Source organism: Panicum virgatum, chromosome 4K (assembly GCF_016808335.1).
Source record: "Panicum virgatum strain AP13 chromosome 4K, P.virgatum_v5, whole genome shotgun sequence".
Lineage (NCBI taxonomy): Eukaryota > Viridiplantae > Streptophyta > Magnoliopsida > Poales > Poaceae > Panicum > Panicum virgatum.
This window is the reverse complement of record NC_053139.1, coordinates 39,302,272-39,324,000: the sequence shown is the minus strand read 5'-3', so window position 1 is coordinate 39,324,000 and position 21,729 is coordinate 39,302,272. Positions and strand designations below refer to the sequence as shown.

Genomic DNA, 21,729 nt, shown 5'->3' with positions numbered 1-21,729 from the left:
GGGCTTGAGGGCGGCCTGCGACGGTGGCAGCGGCGGAGCAGGGGAGCGGCGGCGTGGCGCAGCGTTCCGGCGACGGCAGAGGGCGGCGGCCGCTTGGTGAGGAGGCGTGACGTCCAGCGCAGCCGGGCGGGGCCGGGGCACGCGGTAGCACGGTGCAGGGCCGCGCGGACAAGGCCCGCAGCGGGCGGCGGCGGCAGCAGTCGTGGCGACGGTGGCGGCGGCCGTGTTCCGGCACCGGCGGTGCACGAAACAAAGGGGAAAAAGGCCGGGGAGCAGGAGTGACTCACCACGAACCCGTTCTTGGGGTCGGTTTTAGCGGAGGGTGGTCGGAGAAGCGGATCGACGCGAGGGAGGCGGAGCTCGGGTTGGCTCTAATGGCGGCCGGCGGTAGGGTTAGGGGTTTTGGCCAACTCGGTCGGGGAGGAGCTCAGGTGAGGGTCGGGAAAGGTGGAAGGGGTAGTGAGGGAGCTCGGGGCGCGAGGAATCGAGAGAAGGTCGAGCGGAGGCGGCGGATTTTGGTCGGCGGTGGCGAGCGGCGCGAGCTCGCTCGAGCTTTGCTCGAGGAGGAAGAAAGGGCAGGGTGAGGAAACGAAGATGGACTTGGATGCCGGGAGAGGATAAGGCTGTGGGGTACAACGAGGCGACGGCGGTGTGGACGCCGAGGTTGGCCGGCACGTGGAAATGGCGCACTCGCCAGCGTCGACGCTCGACACGTGGACGCCGTGATCAGTGCAGGCCGCATGATTCGTTTTGAATTTGCTAAACTGGTTTAGGAGTTTAATGATCCTTTAAACACAAGAGGTGTTACAGCTACTCCCTCCTTCCCCGTTTATAAGGCATACACGTATATCAAGATTCAAACCTTCTCATCTTTGACCAATAATTTGACTATTAAATTTTTATTTTTATAATGCAAATTTCATATGATTGGATTCATAATCAAACATAGTTTACAATGATTATAAGTTTATAATCAAAAGTGATATAATATATGATAAATAAATAGTCAAAGTGTTGTTTAGAAGACCGTGTCATGTTCCACCATGCCTTATAAACGGGGAAGGAGGGAGTAATTAGCAAACGGTGCCGTCATGTGTGCAGTCATCTTCCGTAGCCTCAATTTTGCACGTGTATATACGAAATCCACAAAATCGTGTATTTTCGTGTGGTAGCCCGTGTTGGTCTCCTAGTGGATTCGTCCTGTTGAGGACAATTATGGCGGACGCTGAAAGATTCCTCACCCGAAGCTCGATGGGGGCACAGCCTAGGCTGCTAGAGGTGGTAACAAGTACTCCTACCTCCACGTGCAGACAAAATGAGGCATTGTTTAGTTTTCTTCAAAATTTCAAAATTTTACAAAATTTTTCATCACATCGAATTTTTTAATACATACATAAAATAATAAATGTAGCTAAACAAAATAACTAATTACACAATTGTCTATAGTTTGCGAGACAAATTTTTTAAATTTAATTAATTTATAATAAAATAATAATTATTAAATATAAACAAAAATGCTATATTATTTTATATCTAAAATTTTATACATCTAAACGAGACCTGAGAAAAAAAAATTCATGACGCCCCGCACCGTGAAAGAGCACGGGGACTAAGGCTGACCTCAGTAGACCCCCCCCCCAACCGGCGCACGCACGCTACACGCACGCTGGCACCGCACACGTGGCCCGAATCCGGCCTCGCCACATCCGCCCGCACGCCAGCCACATCACCATCTCGAGGCTTCCGCGGTATGCTGCTGAGGTTAGCCTAACCTGCAGCAGAGCTGCAGAAGCAACCGATGGCAGCGATCCGTGGATTACCACCAACACCGATGGCAATTCCGTCACGCACCGCCGTATATTATACCGTCGCCGGCCAGCCTGGCAGAGGCAGAGCACGAGCAGCAACCGCCGCTCCGTCTCCCTCCGTATCGCCAGCACGCACCCCGCCCTCCCCTCTGCAAACCCACTCACCGCGCGTCGCCTCCTCCGCTTCCTCCTCCGCCTCCGCCGGGTAATGCCCCAACCCCCTAGCTCCGGTCCCGCTCTCCTAGTCCCCGTCCCGTCCTCTCGCCGCGGCACCCGCGCCGTGGATTTCATTTTGTTGCCCCGCGGGGGCTCGTGGCCTCGTGGCCGCGGGGTGCTTGGGTGGGGGTTTCCCCTCCTGGGCCTCTGGGAGGTGCCCTCCCCCGCGGCGCGCGCTGGTGCTCTGCTCGGCCGCTCTGCGGCGCCGCGTGCGTGGTGTGCCTGCCGCGCCGCTTGCTCGCTGATCCTGCTTGGGTGTGGGGTTTTGTGTCCTGCTTGCGGGGGGGGGGGGGGGGGGGGGGTCTGTGCGGGGGTTCGGTGGCTTTCCCCTCTACGTCACAGTACTTTGCTTGCGTGATGTTCGTTGTGTCATCGGGGGATGATTCGCGCTCTAAAATAATCCGCTAATATTTGCATTTCCGTTGTGACAAAATGATTGCGGTGTCCTTCAGGGACTTCGTCTCGTCAGAGTGATTTGCGGCAGGGTTTTCCGCTCCTTTTTCGCTATTCCGAGTGTTTTGCGCTGATCCTGACGCGCTGCTGGTGGAATTTGTGGAATGCTGTAGACTTGTAGTTGCATTAGGGGGGGTGTTTGGTGGTTCACGGCCTTTTGGCCTTATTTGAGGCCTTGGGTTATGCATTGGGCGTGCACCTGAGGGTGGGGGCTGCCGAGTTAGTTGTCTTGCTATATGTTCCATTTTGATGCATGTTACATGGGGCATGGACATGGACATCTAAGTTGGCGCTTCACTGTATATGATTTGCCTGCAGGCGTTTGTGTTAGTTTGGTTTTTGCAATTCTGCGGCCGAACTTCTAGAGCTAGGTTAGGTGGCTCCATGTGTTACGAAAAGGAAAACGCATCAACTACCCTGCTGACTTGATCCATGAAGAGTGATCATGCTACATGCCTACATGTTTATGGTTCTGGACCTGTTTATGCTTTGCATGCCTCTTGGCTAGGAAGGCTTTATATTTTACCTTCATTTTGTTTTTCAACTTTGAAGATTTGTAATTTCAGTGCAATACGCAGTCTAGATTTCAGTTGAGTTAGATGTAGGTGTATTATCTTAGTTTCTTTTGTCGGAGAGGCATTTTCTTATCTTAGAGTATAATCGATTCTCACTCCAGTGCTATTTGTGTTTAAGCAGGTGAAGTCGAAGCGATGGGAAGTGTGACATTTGATTTGAATGAGCAGCAGCATGAAAATAGAGGTACGAATCTCACTGATTATAAATAATTACACTTTTTTTCTAGATTGGGTTATCCATATCAAATTTAATGAGACCGCACGAAATCTGGTTGTACTGCTAAAATTTACATATCACAGCGTTTCATCTGTACGAACTGCACTGTAGTTTTGATAATTTACCAGATATACTTTGTGCAATCCAATTGTAAGCTGTAGCCATGTTACTTTGCTCATGGATTGATTATGGGCTTGGACTTTGTAATTGGTCCAAATTCTTTCATGGGCAGTTGGGCACATGCTGTCCATGAAACATTTCATTCGAAATCTGTTTAGTTTCTAATAAACTTGAAGTTTATTTCCTTTTTTTCTTGCTTTACAACTATATAGTTATATAGCATAATAAATTTTGCAAGATTTGGCCTGAAGAATAGAGTTTTTTTTTATGCTAGGTGGCAGCTTTAATTATGTGTTGCTGCAAAAGGACTGTAAGAACATATGCCGCACCAAAGTTTGTGATCTCCCCATAGAAGTGTAAGTTGATAATTTTTTGACCAATTGGATATATTAAGTACTTTGTATTCTTGGACCAAACTTTTGGTGAAAGAAATGAAATGGTTCATGTTTATGTAACATACTATCGCACATCAAACAATTGTGGATGGGTGGCCTTTTGACCGTTTAAGTGCAACACTGTTGTCTATGTGTTCTTCACTAGCTCCGTCCACATGAGTGTTTTTGTTCTTTTAATTTCATGGAATCATTATGTGTCTGTTCTTTTCATGTCTTGATGTATATGCTCTGTAGAATCCCAACTATGCTTTCCTTTTTCAGGCCGTTCATTTGGTCAATTATTTCATTTATGCCAACTAAAGCATACCAGAAGAGGGACCTCCCAAAATTTTCACTGCTTCCTGATCCCGAAGATGGCCATCAGAATTCTGAATGGGGAAAGTTCTTGCGCTTCCTATCGGATAATAAAAAGGTAAATATTTTCTTCATTGTCTGTAAAGATGGAACTCCCGGAGCTCAGTTGCTGCTCACTGCCGGCAGCGGCTGCTAGCTGCCGCACAGCCGCTCGGCTGCAGCACCAAAACAGCGGTAGCTGCTGGCGGCTGGCTGCAGCCTCTGCAGCCACAGCTGCAGCCTAGCAGGCTCTCTGTAATTAATCTCTTAAAAAACTGGGGTTGGGATTAGGATCGACCAACTTGCAGTCTTGGGAGTTAACTTTTTTATTGGGTTGCGATGTACTCCCTCCGTCCCAGAAAACAAGTCATCCTAACAAGAAGGTAAATGACCATGTTTGCCCCTATTTATTACCCATATTTGGCACTAATTGATTCTTGCAGGCACATGCACTTTTAAATAGGGTAAGATGACTTGTTTTTTGGGACAAGTTTTGAATCCTAGAGTGACATGTTTTATGGAACGGAGGGAGTAAGTAGCTAAGTTGTTACAAAAAGTGTATATTAGTAGGGACATCTCGATTAAGAAGGATAAGAGGAGGAGGGAGAGGAGCTTGATGTGCTACGGATTTTCTGTTCAGTCATCTAAAACACTGTAGGCAGGTTTATGTGCTGTATTTTGTTGTCACACAAGCTAGTAAATCTGTTCTTGTTTTGCTTCTGAAGGCTGCTATTGCTAGATGTGGGTCCTCAACCTTCCACATACTTCCTCCTCAATCTGAGGAATGCTCAAACTTTTCACATGCGGTGCTCTTATACGAGTGTGGACGAAGTGGACCTGGAGATTGCAATCAGATGGCAGGAACATCTGGTGAGGGGTTTTTCTGTACTGTCTCTTGAAAACAACTCTTTATCCTAAGATAATTCACTAGCCCCTACATGGGTGTATTCTATAATCTCAATTTCATCATCACTAGTTTGCTTGTGTGGATGATATCATACCATTTCCTAAAGATTGCACTATTGAGCTATCTTTTGTTTACTTCCCCATTTCATGGTGTTGGGTTCTACATGCTTGAAGTTGATGATATGCAACATAATATACCATCTATTCTTTGAAATTTTGATGATTCGGATTTTCCAGTTGACCATTCTTTCTTAATTATCATGACAACAGGGAGACATGTGAATGGTACTGCAGTGAATTCTTCAAAGAGGTCTTACAAGAGTGAAGTTCAATATGGCTTGAGGAACTCTAAGCCACCATACTTCAAAGAGGAGATTTGTGATAGTGGGCTAAATGCCAAGGAGATGGAAACGTCACCTAAGCATCGTAATCCACAAGTCACAGAACCCCATAGACCAGTTCCAGAATCCTCACCATGCGAGTCTGTTGAAGACAGCCCTAGAGTTTTGAATCCAGCAGTACAAAAGAGAACGGCTTCTCCTGCAAAAAGTTTCATCGTTGCAGACCCTAGTTATCTGCGGACACTTAGTCAGACACATGCTAGCTGGATATTTGGAGCAATAGCTGAGCTCGTTGACAACTCCAGAGATGCTGGTGCATCTAGGTATGCTCATATCTTCAGGATGCTGTAGTCATAATATGGTGATTTTTATTTTTGCAATCAGTTTAGATCCAGGTTGCAATCTACTATAGTGTGTTGTGTTGCATCATGAAATCTATTTAGTTAGAAAGCTACCGATTTTAACTATATAATATTCTCATGTAGTCCTAAGAAAGGTTCACAGTTGGTTAATATTTTCCAAGGAAAAGGAAAATTCTCTTAACAGAAAAATTGAACTGTAGATCACAGATTAAAAGTCACCATAGTGTCACCCTTCTTTTTGTAGTTCTCAGAATTCTTTTGCAAGATATGTTACACAGTTTATGCACCATTTTCAGTTATTCCTCATTGATCATGCTAACTACTTGTTTCTTGTTCTTTATTTATCTCTATGGAAGGCTGAATATTTCTGTTGAATCTTTGTTTTCAAAGAAAGCACAAAGGAAAATTCCTGTTTTATCTGTAATTGATGATGGGCATGGAATGACTTATGCTGATATGATGAGAATGATCTCTTTTGGTCACAAACGACCTACTGATCATCGAGAGGATCAGATTGGGAGATTTGGAATTGGATTTAAGGTAGACACCTCTCATTTGTAGAATGGCTGCATCCTCCTCTATTTTAGTATTTCTACTCACAGTCAAAGTGTTAGATTGCACTCTTATTCTATCCTCATTGTGGATGAGATCTATGCTTTAGATGTCCTTCAAATACTTAAAATCTCCAAGCCCCAATAATGAATGCAATATATTACATTGGTATGGTGACAACTGAAATAGTTTGGCACTTATTTGTGTAATGCTGAGAATTTGTTTTTATGTTATTCAATAGTCCCAGACGGTGTGTTCATTCTGCAATGACAATGATAGAGATCTACAATCAATTCATCATTGATGTTGCTAGGTTTTTTCTGCCCAGTGTTACTTCCAAGTTGATATACACAATACACCTAATCATTTCTACCATAAAAACTTCCATGAGAGATGCGCATTGTTTAGATATAATACTTTAAGACCAAATTGGTATTAGTTCTATTAGTCCAGAGTTCCTGGTTCAGGATTCATAGGCATCCTTCCTAGTCCTACTGTTGTAAACAGTACTTCAATCATGCCTGCAGTATTGGCCAATCAGACTTTTGTATACACAGTTATATCGTATGAAGATTGTTGTAGTTGTTACTAACTTTGTTTTCTTTATGCTGCATGTAGACTGGTGCTATGAAACTTGGAAAAGATGCAATTGTGCTCACACAAACTTTATCATCCAGATCAGTGGCCTTTCTTTCTCAGTCTTTTAATGAAGGAAAGGATGTATGTATTGTTCTTATTGCTTGCCCTAGTACATCACATTCTATTGAGGATCTATAAATTGGATAATTTTCTGCAGAATCTTGAGATCCCTGTGGTGGCATATCGAAAGGAAGGGCAATACATGGAAGTTGATTTGAGTGTCCAATCTGAAGCTACTGCAGAATATAACCTGAATGCTATTAAGGAGTTTTCTTCCTTTAACGAGTATTTCATAGGAGAAAAATTAGGCCTATTTGGTGAGGAGCGTACTGGGACACAAATTTACATATGGAACTTAGACAGATGGGGTAATGATTACACTCTGGAGTGGAATTCTGGCAAGTCTTCTGAAAATCCTGTGCACAGTGGTCGTGGAGACATATTAATTCGTTCAAGAAGAGTGAGATCACGTCCAGGACAAACAAGTAACAAGGTATGTGCTGTGACTCTTCATCAATTTGTATTTTATCTCTTTGAGGCAAGAGACAGCCATACTAAAAATGACTTTGGAGAGGTATTTTCAATTTCACAGTGTAGAAGCCAGAAGTTTGTTGCAGTTTTCTGATGGAATACTGTAGCTTTCATGTTTTTGGTTTGGTAGTTCGATTCCGAGGTATTTCTGTGAGTCCTCAAAATGGGATGACAGAAAAACTTTTAATCCAAACACTAATTGGTTGTGTATTAGCAGACTATGCATATCACTCACACATTAAGTACTCTGAACCTTGTCCATGACTGATTTGGACCCTAACCATTTTCTTCAGTCATGTCATGATTATCAAGTTCTTAATTTTGTATTTCCAATTTTTTTCATTCATTGGATCACTTCTTTTATGGATTTTATTCATAGGTCCCATTGGACTATTCTCTTCAGTCCTATTTGGAAGTTATGTTCCTGAATCCTCGGATGAAGATATCTGTCCAAGGCTCTTTGGTAAATATTCTTGTGTCACTTCTTTCTATATCATAGTGCATCTATTTTCCTATTTTCATTCGTTGGGTTTTGTACTGGGCAGGTCAAAACCCGCCCTTTGGCAAAGACCCTTAACAAGACATCTGTTATTTCTGGTGAAATTATGGGAAGGACTATTGTATTGACTCTGGGAAGGAGCAAGGTAGAATGGGACAGAACAAATTGTGGAATTTTCTTGTATTGGCATGGTCGTCTAATTGAGGTGAGATTAGCTATTCTGGTTTACTGCTCCACCTTCTAAGTTAGAGTTGGTGAGGGAATTGTAGCTTGACCATGGAAATACATGTTATGGTGTTAGATTTAATAGCTATTTGCAGAAATTACATTGACTTTTTCATGTCCAGGTTTTAGCTGTAAATGTTTGTTCTGTTGTACTTTTGATCATGTGTATCGCTTTTCAGTCTTACAAACGGGTTGGAGGCCAAAAGCACAGTGCTGACGTGGGACGTGGAGTAATAGGAGTTGCAGATATTACAAATCTCATTGTAAGCTTCAAATACCATGACTTCCTTTACTTCGTTTTTGTTTTCAGTGCGAGAAATTCAGCTGTCCTTTTGTTTCGACCATGGAATTAACTTCTCTATTCTTTTGTAGGATGATGGAGATGACAATTCTTGGGTTTTGAACAGTAAACAGGGGTTTCAAGATTGTGAAATGTATGCTAAACTGGAGGAGTGGCTTGGCAAGAAAGTGGACGAATACTGGGACACACATTTTGACAATCTTGAGTTGGTATGGATTATGATTTTGTTTACTATGAAATATATCATTAGTTGTGCGTTGCTGCTCATGCACACCGGGCCATAAAGTGCTAAATGTTCATATTAGTATAGAACGAACATAGTAGGGGCAGGGATAGAGAGTTTCTTTCCAGTCTTTGTTTCTTCTCTTGTCGTTTTAGGAGCTAAATTTGCATGTTATATGTGGACTAAGTTCTCGTGGATTCGTTTATGTTAATCCGAAAAGATTATATGCACTTTTTTTAAGTGTTCACTCTAGTTAACTTTCTTCATCCAGAGAAAAGGGGATGAGCGCCACAAGCCTGATTCTGAATGGGTTCAGTGCTACAGCTGTCGTAAGTGGAGAATGTTGAATGCAGGCTTCAATACAAACACTCTTCCGGAGGAATGGTTTGTACCAGGCAATCATAAAGGAGTTTCATACATGATAAAGTCTTGATTTTAGTGTTGTGCCCTTCTTAGCTGCAATGAGGCAACTGGTTGATTTACATGCTAACTGTTCAAGAGCAGTTATTTTTAGTAGCAGCGATCTTTCTTTATACTATGTTGTATTGATATGCATTAGTTTTTACCATTGTGCACTTCCGAGCTACTGCAACCCAATGCTCTATGGATATTTATTGATTTTACATGTATCACACTATGCTACTTTATTAGTGATGTTCATCTTGCTGGCTTCTCACCTTACTGGATAAATGTTCACGTAGCACTGTAGCAGTTTTAGTACCCATATGCTAAATAATGGGATCTCACTTCATTAGTTCATTGATCAGTTCAAACTATTTTTTAAATGGAGTTTATGATGTTGTTTTGCTAAAGCTTATACATTGGCATCACCTGTTTCTTACATAAATTATCAAATTATTAATAGGTTTTAGGCACTGATGTTCTCACTCTCAGGTTCTGCTACATGCCACCCTTCAATGGGAAATGTGAGGTTCCAGAGCAACAAATGGGACGTGGTATCATCGTGATTGGTGAGAAGAGATCTGGCCATGATGAACAAAATAGGACTGCCCGGCAAGGAGAGACACCAAAGAAGGAAATGAGGCCCGAGAGCCTCGAGGCTGAGAAGATTACTCAAGATGATGGAGACACGAAGGTAACTAGAAACCCTAAAGCATATAATACATTTCCTTTCCTTTTCGCAAGGGCCTTGTTTGGTTTTGTAGCATGGTAATGAATAGTAAATTTTGACTGCTAATTACGGTGTCAAACAAAGCCAGTTTACAAAACCAACTTCAGAACCCCCGCGCTAGTGACCCTGAAGAATCTAATGAGGCCTTTGACCGCGCGATTAGAGGTTGGTTACTGTAGCATCACTATAGCTAATTATCGATTAATTACCGTCATTAGATTCGTCGCGAAAAGTTACACCCATCCCTAAAAAGGTTTTGCAAATAGACTTCATTTAGTACTTCATGCATGCGAGATTCTTTTTTCGGGATGTGTGCGTGCTAGAATCGTTGCCGATCCAAACAAGGCCAAAGATCAAAGCCATGGAAACAAACAGCTTAATCACATTCTGTACTCAGAATGTCTGGGGTCCCCTAGAGGTCAACAAGCGAAATAAATCTTCAAGTGGCACCCCATCAAAGCCCAAGGACAACAGCGATGGTAAGAACATTGTATAGCTTGATTCCCTATAATTTTAATTGTTTTTCTTGCATGAACTAAAATTCTCCTTCAGATGATCTTGAATGTGCGTCCTCACAAACAGAGGATGGTGCGCCTCGTCCTGCTTTGAAGAGGCTAAGAAGGGGGCCTGCGAAGATTTACAAATGCTGAGGAAATTGAAAAATACTTGGTAACCATTGTGTCCTTTTCCTGTTTACCCCACACGTATGCTTTAAGCAGTAAATCAGTAATGGTCACTATGCTTTGATTTCTAGATTTTCTCTGATATCATTTTAACAGTATAATGCCTCTTGTTTGCTAAATCAGTGATGCCTCTGTTTTAATCCCAGTGGGTATAATGCATTGTTGAACTTCGAGACCGATGCTTGAGACCAACTTTTGGAGGAGCGCTGCAGCAGTACAATCCCATGGTTCTTGTGCAGTAGAGTTTAACACATGCTACATAGGCGTGTTTGTAAAAAAATTAGTGGTTGATTAGCTGTTTGTTTGTAGGTTGATTAGCTGTTTGTTTGTAGGTTGATTAGCTGTTTGTAAGTAGGTGTTTCTCGTTCTCAAAATGTTGAGCTTCAGGTGGTGAATGTGTGTATAGCTGGCCTGTGAGCCTGCAATGTTGGAGGGGTTTAGAAGGGCGGATTATTTTGGTTCGACATATGGCGTATTAAGGCGTTTAATCTTAGTCGGCTAGCCGGATGCCTTACCTCCTAGGCAATTTTTGTACTCATGGAGCGGGCTGCTATTTTGATCTACTCCCTCAGTCCCACGAAGACTACTGTTTATTTAGAAAACTTCAGACATTAATATTAGTGAAAAATAATCATGTTACCTCTAATTAATTATAATAGTTGTAATTGAAGACCATGCTATTTATTTGGTTCTCTAGATTCTCAACAAATGCAAATGTTTTGGAACTAGAAAAGTAATATTTACTTAAATATTTTATTGGCTTCATGCTCTTCTTAGGCTAGTTTGAGTGGGAGTGTCATTAGCATAATTATTAAGACAATAAACTAGATAATCGAGAGGAGTATTATGGTGATTACACTTATCTCATATTTCATGACACTCTCCCTTCTTTCTCTTGATAATGAGGCTACCACATGTCAGCATATTTAATGTTCATAACACCCTTATGACACTACTTCTCAATGCAATAATTTTTTGTATTTACTATTATTTTAATTAGATGGATTTTATTACGATCTAAACACACAGTGTCGAACAAAATTTAAAGACGAATGGAATAGTTTTTGCGGGACGGATTGCAGTTGATTGATTTGATAGTACTTTTGATTTGACATTTTGGGCGTTAACGCCATGTCCATTCGTGGCCTTGGCCTACGGTGGAACTGCTACAGTAGTAATCCCTTCATTCTTTTTATGGTACTTTCTCTAAAATTGTACTTTCTCTTTTAATACTCTTATTTTAATATGGATGGTTGTAATATCTCTAGAAAAAAAGATTGGTGTATGTACTATATGCTAACATCAAAATCAAGAAATCATAATTAATTATGAGATGATAAGTAAAATTCTTCTTCTGGATTGTTATACCAAAAATGAAATAAGACTACAAAAGAAAACTACTCCTGGATGGAGAAGTAATGATGCCGGAGCCGAATATAGCAGCGCGACAGGAGCCGGCGCAGCACGGCCACGGCCGTCAGCCCGTCACTTCACGCCCCGCACAGCAGCCAGCGTCTGTTCGCCTTGCTTTGCCAGGTTTTCCAGTTTTCCACCACTGGTGGATGTCGTCGGCCGCCTCGACGGCGGCCTCGGCGGACTGGCTCGGCGGGGAGAGGACTGGCGCAGGGCAGCCCCCTTGGCGTCGATGACTGAAACGGAGAGAAGAGAAGAACGTACTCGGTAAAAAGAAAACACACAGAGAGAAAGTGATTGCGAGCCGTTTGCACGTTGCATTTTTGTTGGCTGTGTCCTCAACTCATCGTCACGATAACATCTTTTTTGTTTTCTTGTGCGCGTGAAGGATAATCACGTTGCATAATTTGCCGACAAGAATTAATTAGGCATGCATCTTGTGAATTAGTTTTATAATTAGCATATATTTAATATTTCTAATTGGTGTTCAAATATACAGTATGACGTTAAAATTCAATCACCTGGATCCAAAGAGACCCTTAATAATTCATACTTTCAAAAATTTATATAAATATACAAATAAAATTTTCGTTGGAAATAGCTACTATGCCATGGTCCATGGGAAAGGGACGAAATTTATCGCAGGAGTCAAAAGTTAATGAATGCATGAAGCGATGGATAAACCACCCGGGTAAACTCGTACGAGTAACCAGTATGCTACGCAGCCACCGTGATTCGCCCAGGGCTCTCCGCTGACACATGGACCTGGTGCGGTCGGACCGCATGTAAGTGGGAGGCCGACCCGACTCTGTGGCAGAACCGCCTAAATTAATCCGGCTCAAGTGCGCTAACCATCACCATAAAGATAATCCCGGCTAAAACGCACTTCAAACGGAAACGGAGTAATCCGACAGTCCAGTCGGGTAAAGTCCCGATGAAACCACCTGAGCTGCAATCGAAACCCAAAGCTTACATACAACTCACACGAAGGTGAGTCCAGAGAGTACAGCATTTCACAAATATATTACATTACAGAGTCTTAACTTAATTATTACAAACCAAGTTCGAAATCTCAAAAAGGTTTTTGAAATTCAAATTGAAAATAGTTCAGAGTTCAACTGCAGCGGAAATAAAGCGAGTTCTAAACGACGATACAAGATGCCATGATGAAGCCCGTACATGACATCACTCGGCATTGTCATCGCTGGCCGGAATCGGATTCCACTCCACCGACCAACCAGGAGGTAAAGTACACGGCCAAGTCAAGCTAACTATCTGATCTTCAAACGTATCACCTGAAAACAAAGTTGAGCCACAAGCAAGACTGAGTATACTAATACTCAACAAGACTTACCCGACTATGAGTATACTTAGCCCACTAACTTGACATGCAAGGCTTTTGGCTGGAGGGATTTGTTTCGCCGAAAAGCAACTAAGAATAAATCCTTAATTTCTGATTTTAGCTTCAAATTCTAGTTCAATTAACCATTCTAAGTGAGCATCTATCCAATATCATACATGGTGGAAAACAATTATTTTTCATCATTCAACCATATTCATCACCATCCTTGTTCCACTTCTTAATCTATGTGGCAAAAGGGTTAAGCAGTCTCAATAACTGCGAGAAACGGACGATTCGAATCGAATTTGTTAACCTGGCCAGACAAACCTAAACACACGCATGGGAACCGAGTCCCCACGCAACATTTCTCCTTTCTTTCCGGCTCGTGGATCAGGGTCACCATCCTCGACTACAGAGTACGCAGACTCTGTACCCGCATGTGCGCGCATGAGAACAAGTTCAAAGAGGGTGAGAGAAAAGTCCACTCTCCGGTCCGATCAGGTACTTAAGCTTACTGATTACCGTCATGTGGTTAGTATGTTCAAAAGCTTAACCACCACTACCACACACTGCGGCCTTAACATTTTCACTAAACAGACGGGGCATCAACAAGTACCATAGCCCCGCTCATGGACCTTATGATTGCAGCATGTAGTAGACATTCAACTCCTATAAGCTCGCGAGTGACAGAAAATCACTCGACTTCTACCGAATCATTAGCTTAGCTGTCTAGCGACCCAAACATACTAGTGTTCAAACATAAGTACCTAGGATCATGCAACTAAGGTTTCAATCAACTCTTGTAAACTTAAATGCACAAGTATATAGAAACAATAAGTGGCATAAAGTTGAAAGTAATAGGTCATGCTCCGGGGCTTGCCTTCCTGAGTGTAGTTAGTCTTGGGCTCTTCCGAACTTTGGTTCGGTTCTTGCGCAGCTTCAGTTAAATTAACTTAAGCTTTACGCTGCTCACTCTCGGACTCCGGCACCAGCTCGTACGTACCGTCAGCGAGAGTAGTCGGATCTATATGAAATGCACATGTATGAGTTGTTTGACGATAATAATTTATTATTTACTTCACTATAAAGTTATAATCCAACAAAACCCAAGTTGAAGAACAAAACAAAATTTATTTTCATCTCATTGGGCAATTATTTATCGAGTATTATCTAACATGATTTAGTTCATAAAAGAACTAGAGGGTTTGCTGTTTTCACCGTATTGATGTGTTGAAAGGTATTTTTTTCTCAATTAACACTAGAACATGTAAAAGCCATAACTAGGGTCACATATACTTTCTGGTACTAAAATTTTTATGCGAGGTACATATCAGAGTAACATACCTACTGTGAAATTTTCAGCTAATTTCATGCAACAGATTAACCATGAAAAATAAAGTAATCAGCTACTGCTAGAAAAAAATAAATTGTACAGGTCAAACCATGCAAGTACTGGTAATGAAACTTAAACTGAGTGTTGATGATCCTATTATGAAGCTTCTGTAAAAATTTCAGATTTAACTAAGCATTACACAAGGCATGAGAAATAAAGCAAACTAAAGTGGCATAGATCAAGATTAATTTATACAGACCATTATACTGAGATACTGAGCCTCAAATTTTTACAAAGTGATTAGGTGAACATAATAGACCTATGGTAAAAATATCATGTTTTTCCAGGCAAAGTAACTATTTTCTTTGATTTATTGTATTTCTTCTTACCAAAAATCATTTGTTCCAGTTGGGTTCAACTAAAAATTCTCAAACTTTTTCTATAGAAACTGGGAACCAAATTAATGGTACTGTAAAAGTTTGAACCCATGAATCATATCATAACAACTTGGATAAATAAAACTATTTACCCCAGGAATACATCAAGTCCTAAATAAAACCTATAGCTAGGAGTGTCAACTGGCTACCAAACTTTTACAAAAATCTAATCTTCTAACATGCAACATACTGACAAAAAATGGTAGACATTCAGTGGATACAACTTGAGATACAATAAGAGCTACATTTTCATTGTATTTTAAATAGAGCAAAAACTATTGAGGAAAATAAAAAGTTCATGTAATAAAAGTTGTAGATAAAGTCACAAGGATTCCAGAACAGTTGAGTTTGAATTTTCAGATTTTTCTAAGAATTTATATCGATTTTACAAGTTTGCTGTTTTTGGAAACAAAAAGAAAAACAAAACCGACTCTCGCATATATACCCCTTGAAAGTTTTGGGGACTTGCAAATAGGTCCCCACCGGACTTAACAGGGGAGGGGCGGACCTTGGGGGCCGAAATCCAGCGAGGTCGCTCGCCGGCGGCGAGGGGGAAGTGGGGGATTAGCACCAGGGGCTCAAGGGGAACCCGTAGGTGGTCTCGGTGTGCGCGGAGGCGGCCTGTGGCGCGCCGGCCACGGTGAGCAGGGGCGGACGGTGGGCGGACGTCGCGGCGGCGGTGCTTCGGCGGCTTTGGGCGGTGGAGGTCGGGTCGCAGAGCACCAGTGGGAGGTGGGGGAGCTCGTGGGCGAGTCGATTTGGGTCGAGGAGGGACGAAAGGTATAGCTCCGCATGGACCGGGGAGGGGCGGCGACAATGGTAGCGGCGGCGCCGTTCTGTGCGACGAGCAGGGCTTCGGCTCAGGTTTTCTTGGGAGCCAGAGGGGGATAGGGAAGGGGCGAGGCTTCTCCACGAAGTGAAAGGGCTTGGGGCGAGGTGGGGCGAGGGCGCGGGGTAGTGGCCGGTCAGTGGCATTGATGGCCGGCGGCGTCGACTGCGCGTCGTCGAGCGCTTGTCCGGCTCTTGTTTCGTGTAGTGGCGTGCGGGGAGGCACTCATGGCCGGGCTGCGGCGCAGCAAGCAGCAGCAGGCGCGGCCAGGCGGCGGTGCAGGCCTGGTGGCGCAGGCGGCCGTGCAGCGTTGCTGCTCTGCTCCGCTTTGAAGCTCTGCCTTGCAGTGAAGCAGAGGAGGGGGAAAGGAGGGAGAGAGGGAGAGAGAGTTGACTTTATTTATTATTTTTTTCTCAAAATTTTCAATGGAAGCTCGAAAAATTTTGAATACGAAAGTTGTTCAAAATTCAAAACCCTACAACTTTCGTTTCAGGCACAAACTCATTTGAAGCCTACCTTAAAAGTTAATTTTAAACTCTTGCAAATTTAAAATATTGCCCTATTCAAGTTTAAATTTAAAATTTTCTTCCACTGTTGTATAGCAACTTGAAAAAAAACTTTGAACATAAAAGTTTTCCCATCATTTGAAACCCAACCACCTTAGTTTTAGGCAAAAGTTTATTGGAGCTATGTTTTAGAAATTATTTTCAAAGCATATTTGTTCAAAATTTGAAAGATATTCGAAAACTGTGATTTGGATGACTCGTCATTTCATGTGCAAAATTTCATTTTCTCCCTTTGACCTCAACTAGCATTTGGTTTATCATAATGTTAGTGAGATGTCTATTCAATTTCATATGCATACTTGCATTGGGTTAAAAATTATTTAAGGTTTCTGACCTATGCACATATACCCATAGACACACATACATACACATTTATTTCAACGTTTCTTGATTAAGGATGCATGATTTGATGCTAATGACTCTGGTTTAACTAATTAAACACCTGGGATGTCACAGACTCGGGCAGGCCCCCGTTATTCTGCGCAACCCCGAGGGCAGTTCCGTCAGATGGCAGCCCAAGCATCGAGGCTTGTCATCAAAGCTTCATATACCACTCTCCTCCGCATTTCGAGCGCAAAGCCCGCCCCCCCCCCCCCCCCCCCCCCCCCCCCCCCCCCCCCCGCCTCCGCCCGGTTCTCCCGCAGGGTAAAATGCCCAGCGCTCGCTCTCTTCCTCACTCTCCGCGCTTGCTTGCCACGTCGGCTCATATTCGTGTTTGAGGCTGCGGTTTTAATGGTCGATCGAGTTGGGGTTTTCTGGATTGGGTTTGGGTACTGTGTTCATCGGTTCTCTCGGTCGCGGATTTCTTCTTGGTTTCCCAGCTGCGGGGTTGAAGTTCAACGAATCTAGTGGCCGTGTATGTCGGTCGTTCCGTGCTCTGGCGGCGCGGGTTTTTCCTCAGCTGTCAGTACTCAGTAGGGTTTTCTGTTCCTGTTTGAGACTTGGTATCTATTTTATACTAGCATCGTAGATGCTTCAGTCCTGCTGGAATTTCGGCATCCGTGTTGTTTGTGTTCTTTGCGTTCGGTGCAAGAAAGTTAGATTACTGCTTCGGTGGCTCCATGTGTTATGAAAGAAAATAGTCCGGTAGCAGCGCTGCTGGCCTGGGTCTAGAAAATGTATTTAGGCTGCATCTGAGCTTTGCATGCATGCGTCTTGGAAAGGGTTGTTGGCACCGCTATGTTGTAGTCAACCTTTGGAGAATGGTTGAACATTTTGTTGTCATTCGCAGTCTCAATTTCCATTTGGTTTAGATGCAGATTCATTACCTTGTGCTTTGATAATAATATATTCTTGTCAATGGTTTTACCATTTCCAGAAGGTGAAGAAAAAGGAGATGGGAAGCGGAGCAATTGATTTGAATGAGACACCACGTAATAAAGAAGGTATCATTGTTCTCGTTAATGGTTACTCCATCCGTCCACATAAACAGTTCTAGAGTTTTTACTTTTTAGGATAGGAATAGAGGCATATGCCCCCTGTTGAAAGCCGCGAACTGTTAGGTTCTATATTAACGATGGTAGAAGTGGGTAATAACTTAGACGCATATAAGGAGCACTTTAGATTTTTTTTTTGTAATGACAGAGGCATGTAATTTAGATGCAGATTTAGAGGTTACTTTATATAATTTTTAATATTACATATGTGAGTAATTTATGTACAAATTTTTCTATGTTATCTTAGATTATTTTTCATAATACTAGCATAATTGAGTAATTTAGATAAAAATTGGGGGATGGGGGTTACTTTGGTTCTATTTCATAATTGAAGAGGTGGATAATGTAAATATAATTTTTTTGGGGGGGGGAGGTACTTTAGATGACTTTCACAATGATTGAGGTTGATAAATTTTGAATAAACCGAATAGATCTATAACTACTATTGTCAATGATGATTTCTAGCACACTAAATTAATGGCAATATGTTTCTTAATTACTTAAAGAATTTCAATGACTTATTTTGGCTCGTCTCATGAGCATTAACATGGAGGCTCCAAAAGGAGTATATACTTTAGTAATAGTATAAGAAGAACAGAAGATCGAGTTGTGTGCTGCTCAAAATTTACACATCTATTCTGAATTGTACTATAATTTAAACAACTTTCACATTTATTTGTATGTGCATACTACAACTTGTAGCTTATGTGACTTGTACTTTCAATCTTTAACTGAGAGATGATGAGCTTGGAGAGGGTTCAAATGCTTTATGTGAACAAACATATGCTACACGTCAAGCTTCTGAAACCTAATTTCAATTTGAACAGTTTTTTTTTAAAAAAACTTGAGCTTTAACATCAAGTTAATATTGTCATGACATTTTCTACTTTTGTCATTACTGTATGGGAGTCTATAGTTTATTAAAGATTTGACCTTGAGGGTGTTTTTTTACTAGGTGGCAGTTTGGACTATGTGTTGCTGCAAACGAATGGTAAGAGCATATGCCGTGTCAAAGTTTATGACCTTCCGATTGAAGTGTAAGTCGATATTTTTCCTAACTAAATAGATCCACCGATGATTTCATATGCTTTCTCGGACCAAACCTATTGTTGAAAAGGAATGCTTCGTGTTTACTGTAGCATACTTTTGTGGATGGCTGGGCTATTGAATAGTGTTTTGAGTTTTATTTATTTGTGGATGGCTGGACTATTGAATGCATGGTGTTTTGAATGGCAACACTTTTGTCCTTATGTTCAACACTAGCATTATCTACTTGAATGTGTTTATGTAAAATTTTACAAAAACATGTTGTATCTGTACCTTTTGCGTCTAAGGATATCTAGCTTAATTTGCACCGGCGAGTCCTCTATGAAATCTGAATAGTGTAGTAATCTATGTTGTTCTTTTACAGGCCCTTTGTTTGGTCAATTACTAAATTTGAGGCTACTAAGATATGCCATCAGAGTGATTTTCCAAAATTTTCTCTGCTTCCTGCTCCAGAAGATGGTCGTCAGAATTATGAATGGGACAGGTTCATGCGCTACCTTCAGGATAGTAAAAAGGTAAATAATTTCACATCTGCATTTTACAAATACTACGTTGTAATGCTCACTAAGCTGTCTTTTGGTATGTTTAAATTACTCCTTTAAAATACTTGGATGAACCTTCCATTTTATCATCCTGGGAGATTACACTTTGAAATGGGGTGTAATGGTAGGGACATCTGGCTTAAGTAAAATAAGGAAAGGTGCACCCTATGCTAGATGAAGTTTTTGCTCAACCAACGAAAATACCTGAGGCAGGATTTTTGTTGCCATGAAATGAGCATGTAGCGTACTATATTGTTGCAACGCGCTAACTACTCTAGTAGCTCTATTTCGTTGTCTCTAATGGGAAGGCACCTGCCTTTCTTTTCTCATTTGTTTCTGAAGGCTGGTATCGTTACATTTGGGTCCTCGACATTTCACATTCTTGCTCCTCAACCTGATGAACACACTACCTTTTCGCATGCGGTGCTCATATATGAACGAGGACAAAATGGTCCAGGGGACTGTAAGCTGATGGGGGGACAATCTAGTGAGGACTTATTTCTTCTTATTTACAGTACCACCTAGTTCCTCCTAGGTTTGATATTTTCTAATAAAAAATTATGTTTGCTTTCAACTAGATGATTTGATTATTTTGTCTAATTGACAATTCTCTTGCTTACTTGTTATTATGCCACCAGTGAGACAGGCGAATGATCCTGTGTCAGAATCCTCACCATTCGAGTCAGTTGAAAATCGCTCTGGAGTTTTGGATTTAATAGGAAAAAGGAGAATAACTAATCCTACGAAGAATTTCTTCATTTCAAATCCTAGTTTTTTGCGAACACTTGGTGAGGCATATGATATATAGTTGGATCTTTGGAGCATTAGCAGAACTCATTGACAACTCCAGAGATGCTGGTGCATCTAGGTATGCTCATGTGTTCAGTAATCAGAAAATGGTTTTTTATTTATTGCAATCATTTTTGGATCTTGTTTACCATCAATGGTTATTTAGTGTGTTGCTTTGCGCTATCCACAGTTAGGTAAGAAAATTACTTATTATTCTAGTAACATGATATTCTGATATGGCTCTATGAACAGTTTCCCGTTAGTATTTCAAAAAATAAATAAATTGAAAAGAGAGCATAAAATAAAGGTCAACATCAGGTCAATCTGAGTCTTATTTTAACCTTTCAGGTGAATGTGAGCATACATATTGTATATATGTACCACATTGTATTACAAAAGCCTTGTTTTAAAGTGTACTTTCCAACATGTCATGCTGCAAGATGTTTTCATAGTAGGGGCATGGGGTAGTGTTACTAATACATCTTATGGAAAATTTAGAGTTGTCCTCTTTTTATTGTACTAGCAAATATGCTCGTATGTTTCTACGGGAAATCATATAAAAATATTGATTAGCATATTAAAAATATATGTTATATACCATATGTATTTTATAATAACATAGTATGTGTCGGTTGAGGACTTCAGCCTTTTTCTATTTTACTCACCAAACGCTAATTCTAAATGGTCTCAGACCCTTAACTCAATATAAGGTCACCCGAATTCCGATTAGGACTCTGATTGACGGACCAAGTTATCATTGCTTGCTTTAGTAATAGTATTTTATTGTACTATAACTATTTGTTTCTTGTCCATTTTTTCATTTTTCTTTTTTGAAGGTTGGATATCTCCATAGAATCTATGTTTTTGAAGAAAGAAGATACATATGTTCCTGTCTTATGTGTAATTGATGATGGTCATGGAATGACCTATGATGACATGATGAGAATGATATCTTTCGGCAACAAGGGACCGAATAAGCAATGCCCGGATAAGATTGGGAGATGTGGAGTTGGATTCAAGGTACATCACTTTCTTCAAACGCTAAGGTCCTTCAATTCTAATTCTAAATGTAACTTGTTCCATTAAGATTTTTCTGACTTATTTGCAATATTTAGTTCAAACTGTTTTGTCCGTAGGAGCTTATATGCATGTACAACGCTGTTGAGTAAATGAGAGTTCTTTTGTGCTGTTCAGGATTGCCAAGCTTTTCTTTAATACGCTGTCAATGCTACAACCTTCAGCATTACTGTAGTTATGTTTTTCTCAACAATGCTAATGCTATGCTCCAAGTTGCTATACTCCTTTTTGCACTGTAAGCTACAATGAATAGGAATCTATATTTTTTTGTTATTCGTGCAATGCCATCAAACAACTTTTGGTGAGGCCACTTGAGAATTCCTGGTTGGCATTGACAGGAATGGGTTGCATGCTGATCATACATGCATAGACCAAATTTTTGCATGCACAGTTTTATCTCTGTTAAA

The 21,729-nt window shown here is 41.4% G+C and overlaps 1 protein-coding gene across 4 annotated transcripts; it reads left to right on the top strand.

The window, feature by feature from the left end:
* Nucleotides 1-1,881: 1,881 nt before the first annotated feature.
* LOC120703946 (MORC family CW-type zinc finger protein 3-like) lies at nt 1,882-11,161 on the top strand. 4 transcript variants are annotated; one of them, XR_005687325.1, is made up of 19 exons: nt 1,882-2,013; nt 3,174-3,236; nt 3,664-3,745; nt 4,046-4,196; nt 4,843-4,987; nt 5,294-5,687; nt 6,083-6,266; nt 6,897-6,998; nt 7,075-7,410; nt 7,828-7,911; nt 7,994-8,152; nt 8,352-8,435; nt 8,545-8,682; nt 8,968-9,080; nt 9,591-9,792; nt 10,226-10,307; nt 10,381-10,497; nt 10,658-10,814; nt 10,857-11,161. XR_005687325.1 is itself a non-coding variant. In XM_039988156.1 (18 exons), exons 2-17 carry the CDS (start codon nt 3,188-3,190, stop codon nt 10,476-10,478), a joined length of 2,403 nt encoding a protein of 800 aa, XP_039844090.1. In that variant the 5' UTR covers nt 1,882-2,013; nt 3,174-3,187; the 3' UTR covers nt 10,479-10,497; nt 10,658-11,161. The 4 variants fall into 4 exon arrangements, 3 of the variants coding, with proteins under 3 accessions (XP_039844090.1, XP_039844091.1, XP_039844092.1); XM_039988156.1 differs by having other exon boundaries at nt 10,658-11,161; XM_039988157.1 differs by lacking the exon at nt 10,381-10,497 and having other exon boundaries at nt 10,658-11,161.
* Nucleotides 11,162-21,729: the final 10,568 nt, after the last annotated feature.

What these genes read in the sequence shown, in the direction of transcription:
- LOC120703946 (XM_039988156.1), top strand. Translation starts at nt 3,188, where the DNA reads ATGGGAAGTGTGACATTTGATTTGAATGAGCAGCAGCATGAAAATAGA. An exon ending in CTTTTAATGAAGGAAAGGAT is followed by an intron (nt 6,999 to 7,074) that starts GTATGTATTGTT and finishes AATTTTCTGCAG; the next exon opens with AATCTTGAGATCCCTGTGGT. An exon ending in AAGATGATGGAGACACGAAG is followed by an intron (nt 9,793 to 10,225) that starts GTAACTAGAAAC and finishes TTCTGTACTCAG; the next exon opens with AATGTCTGGGGTCCCCTAGA.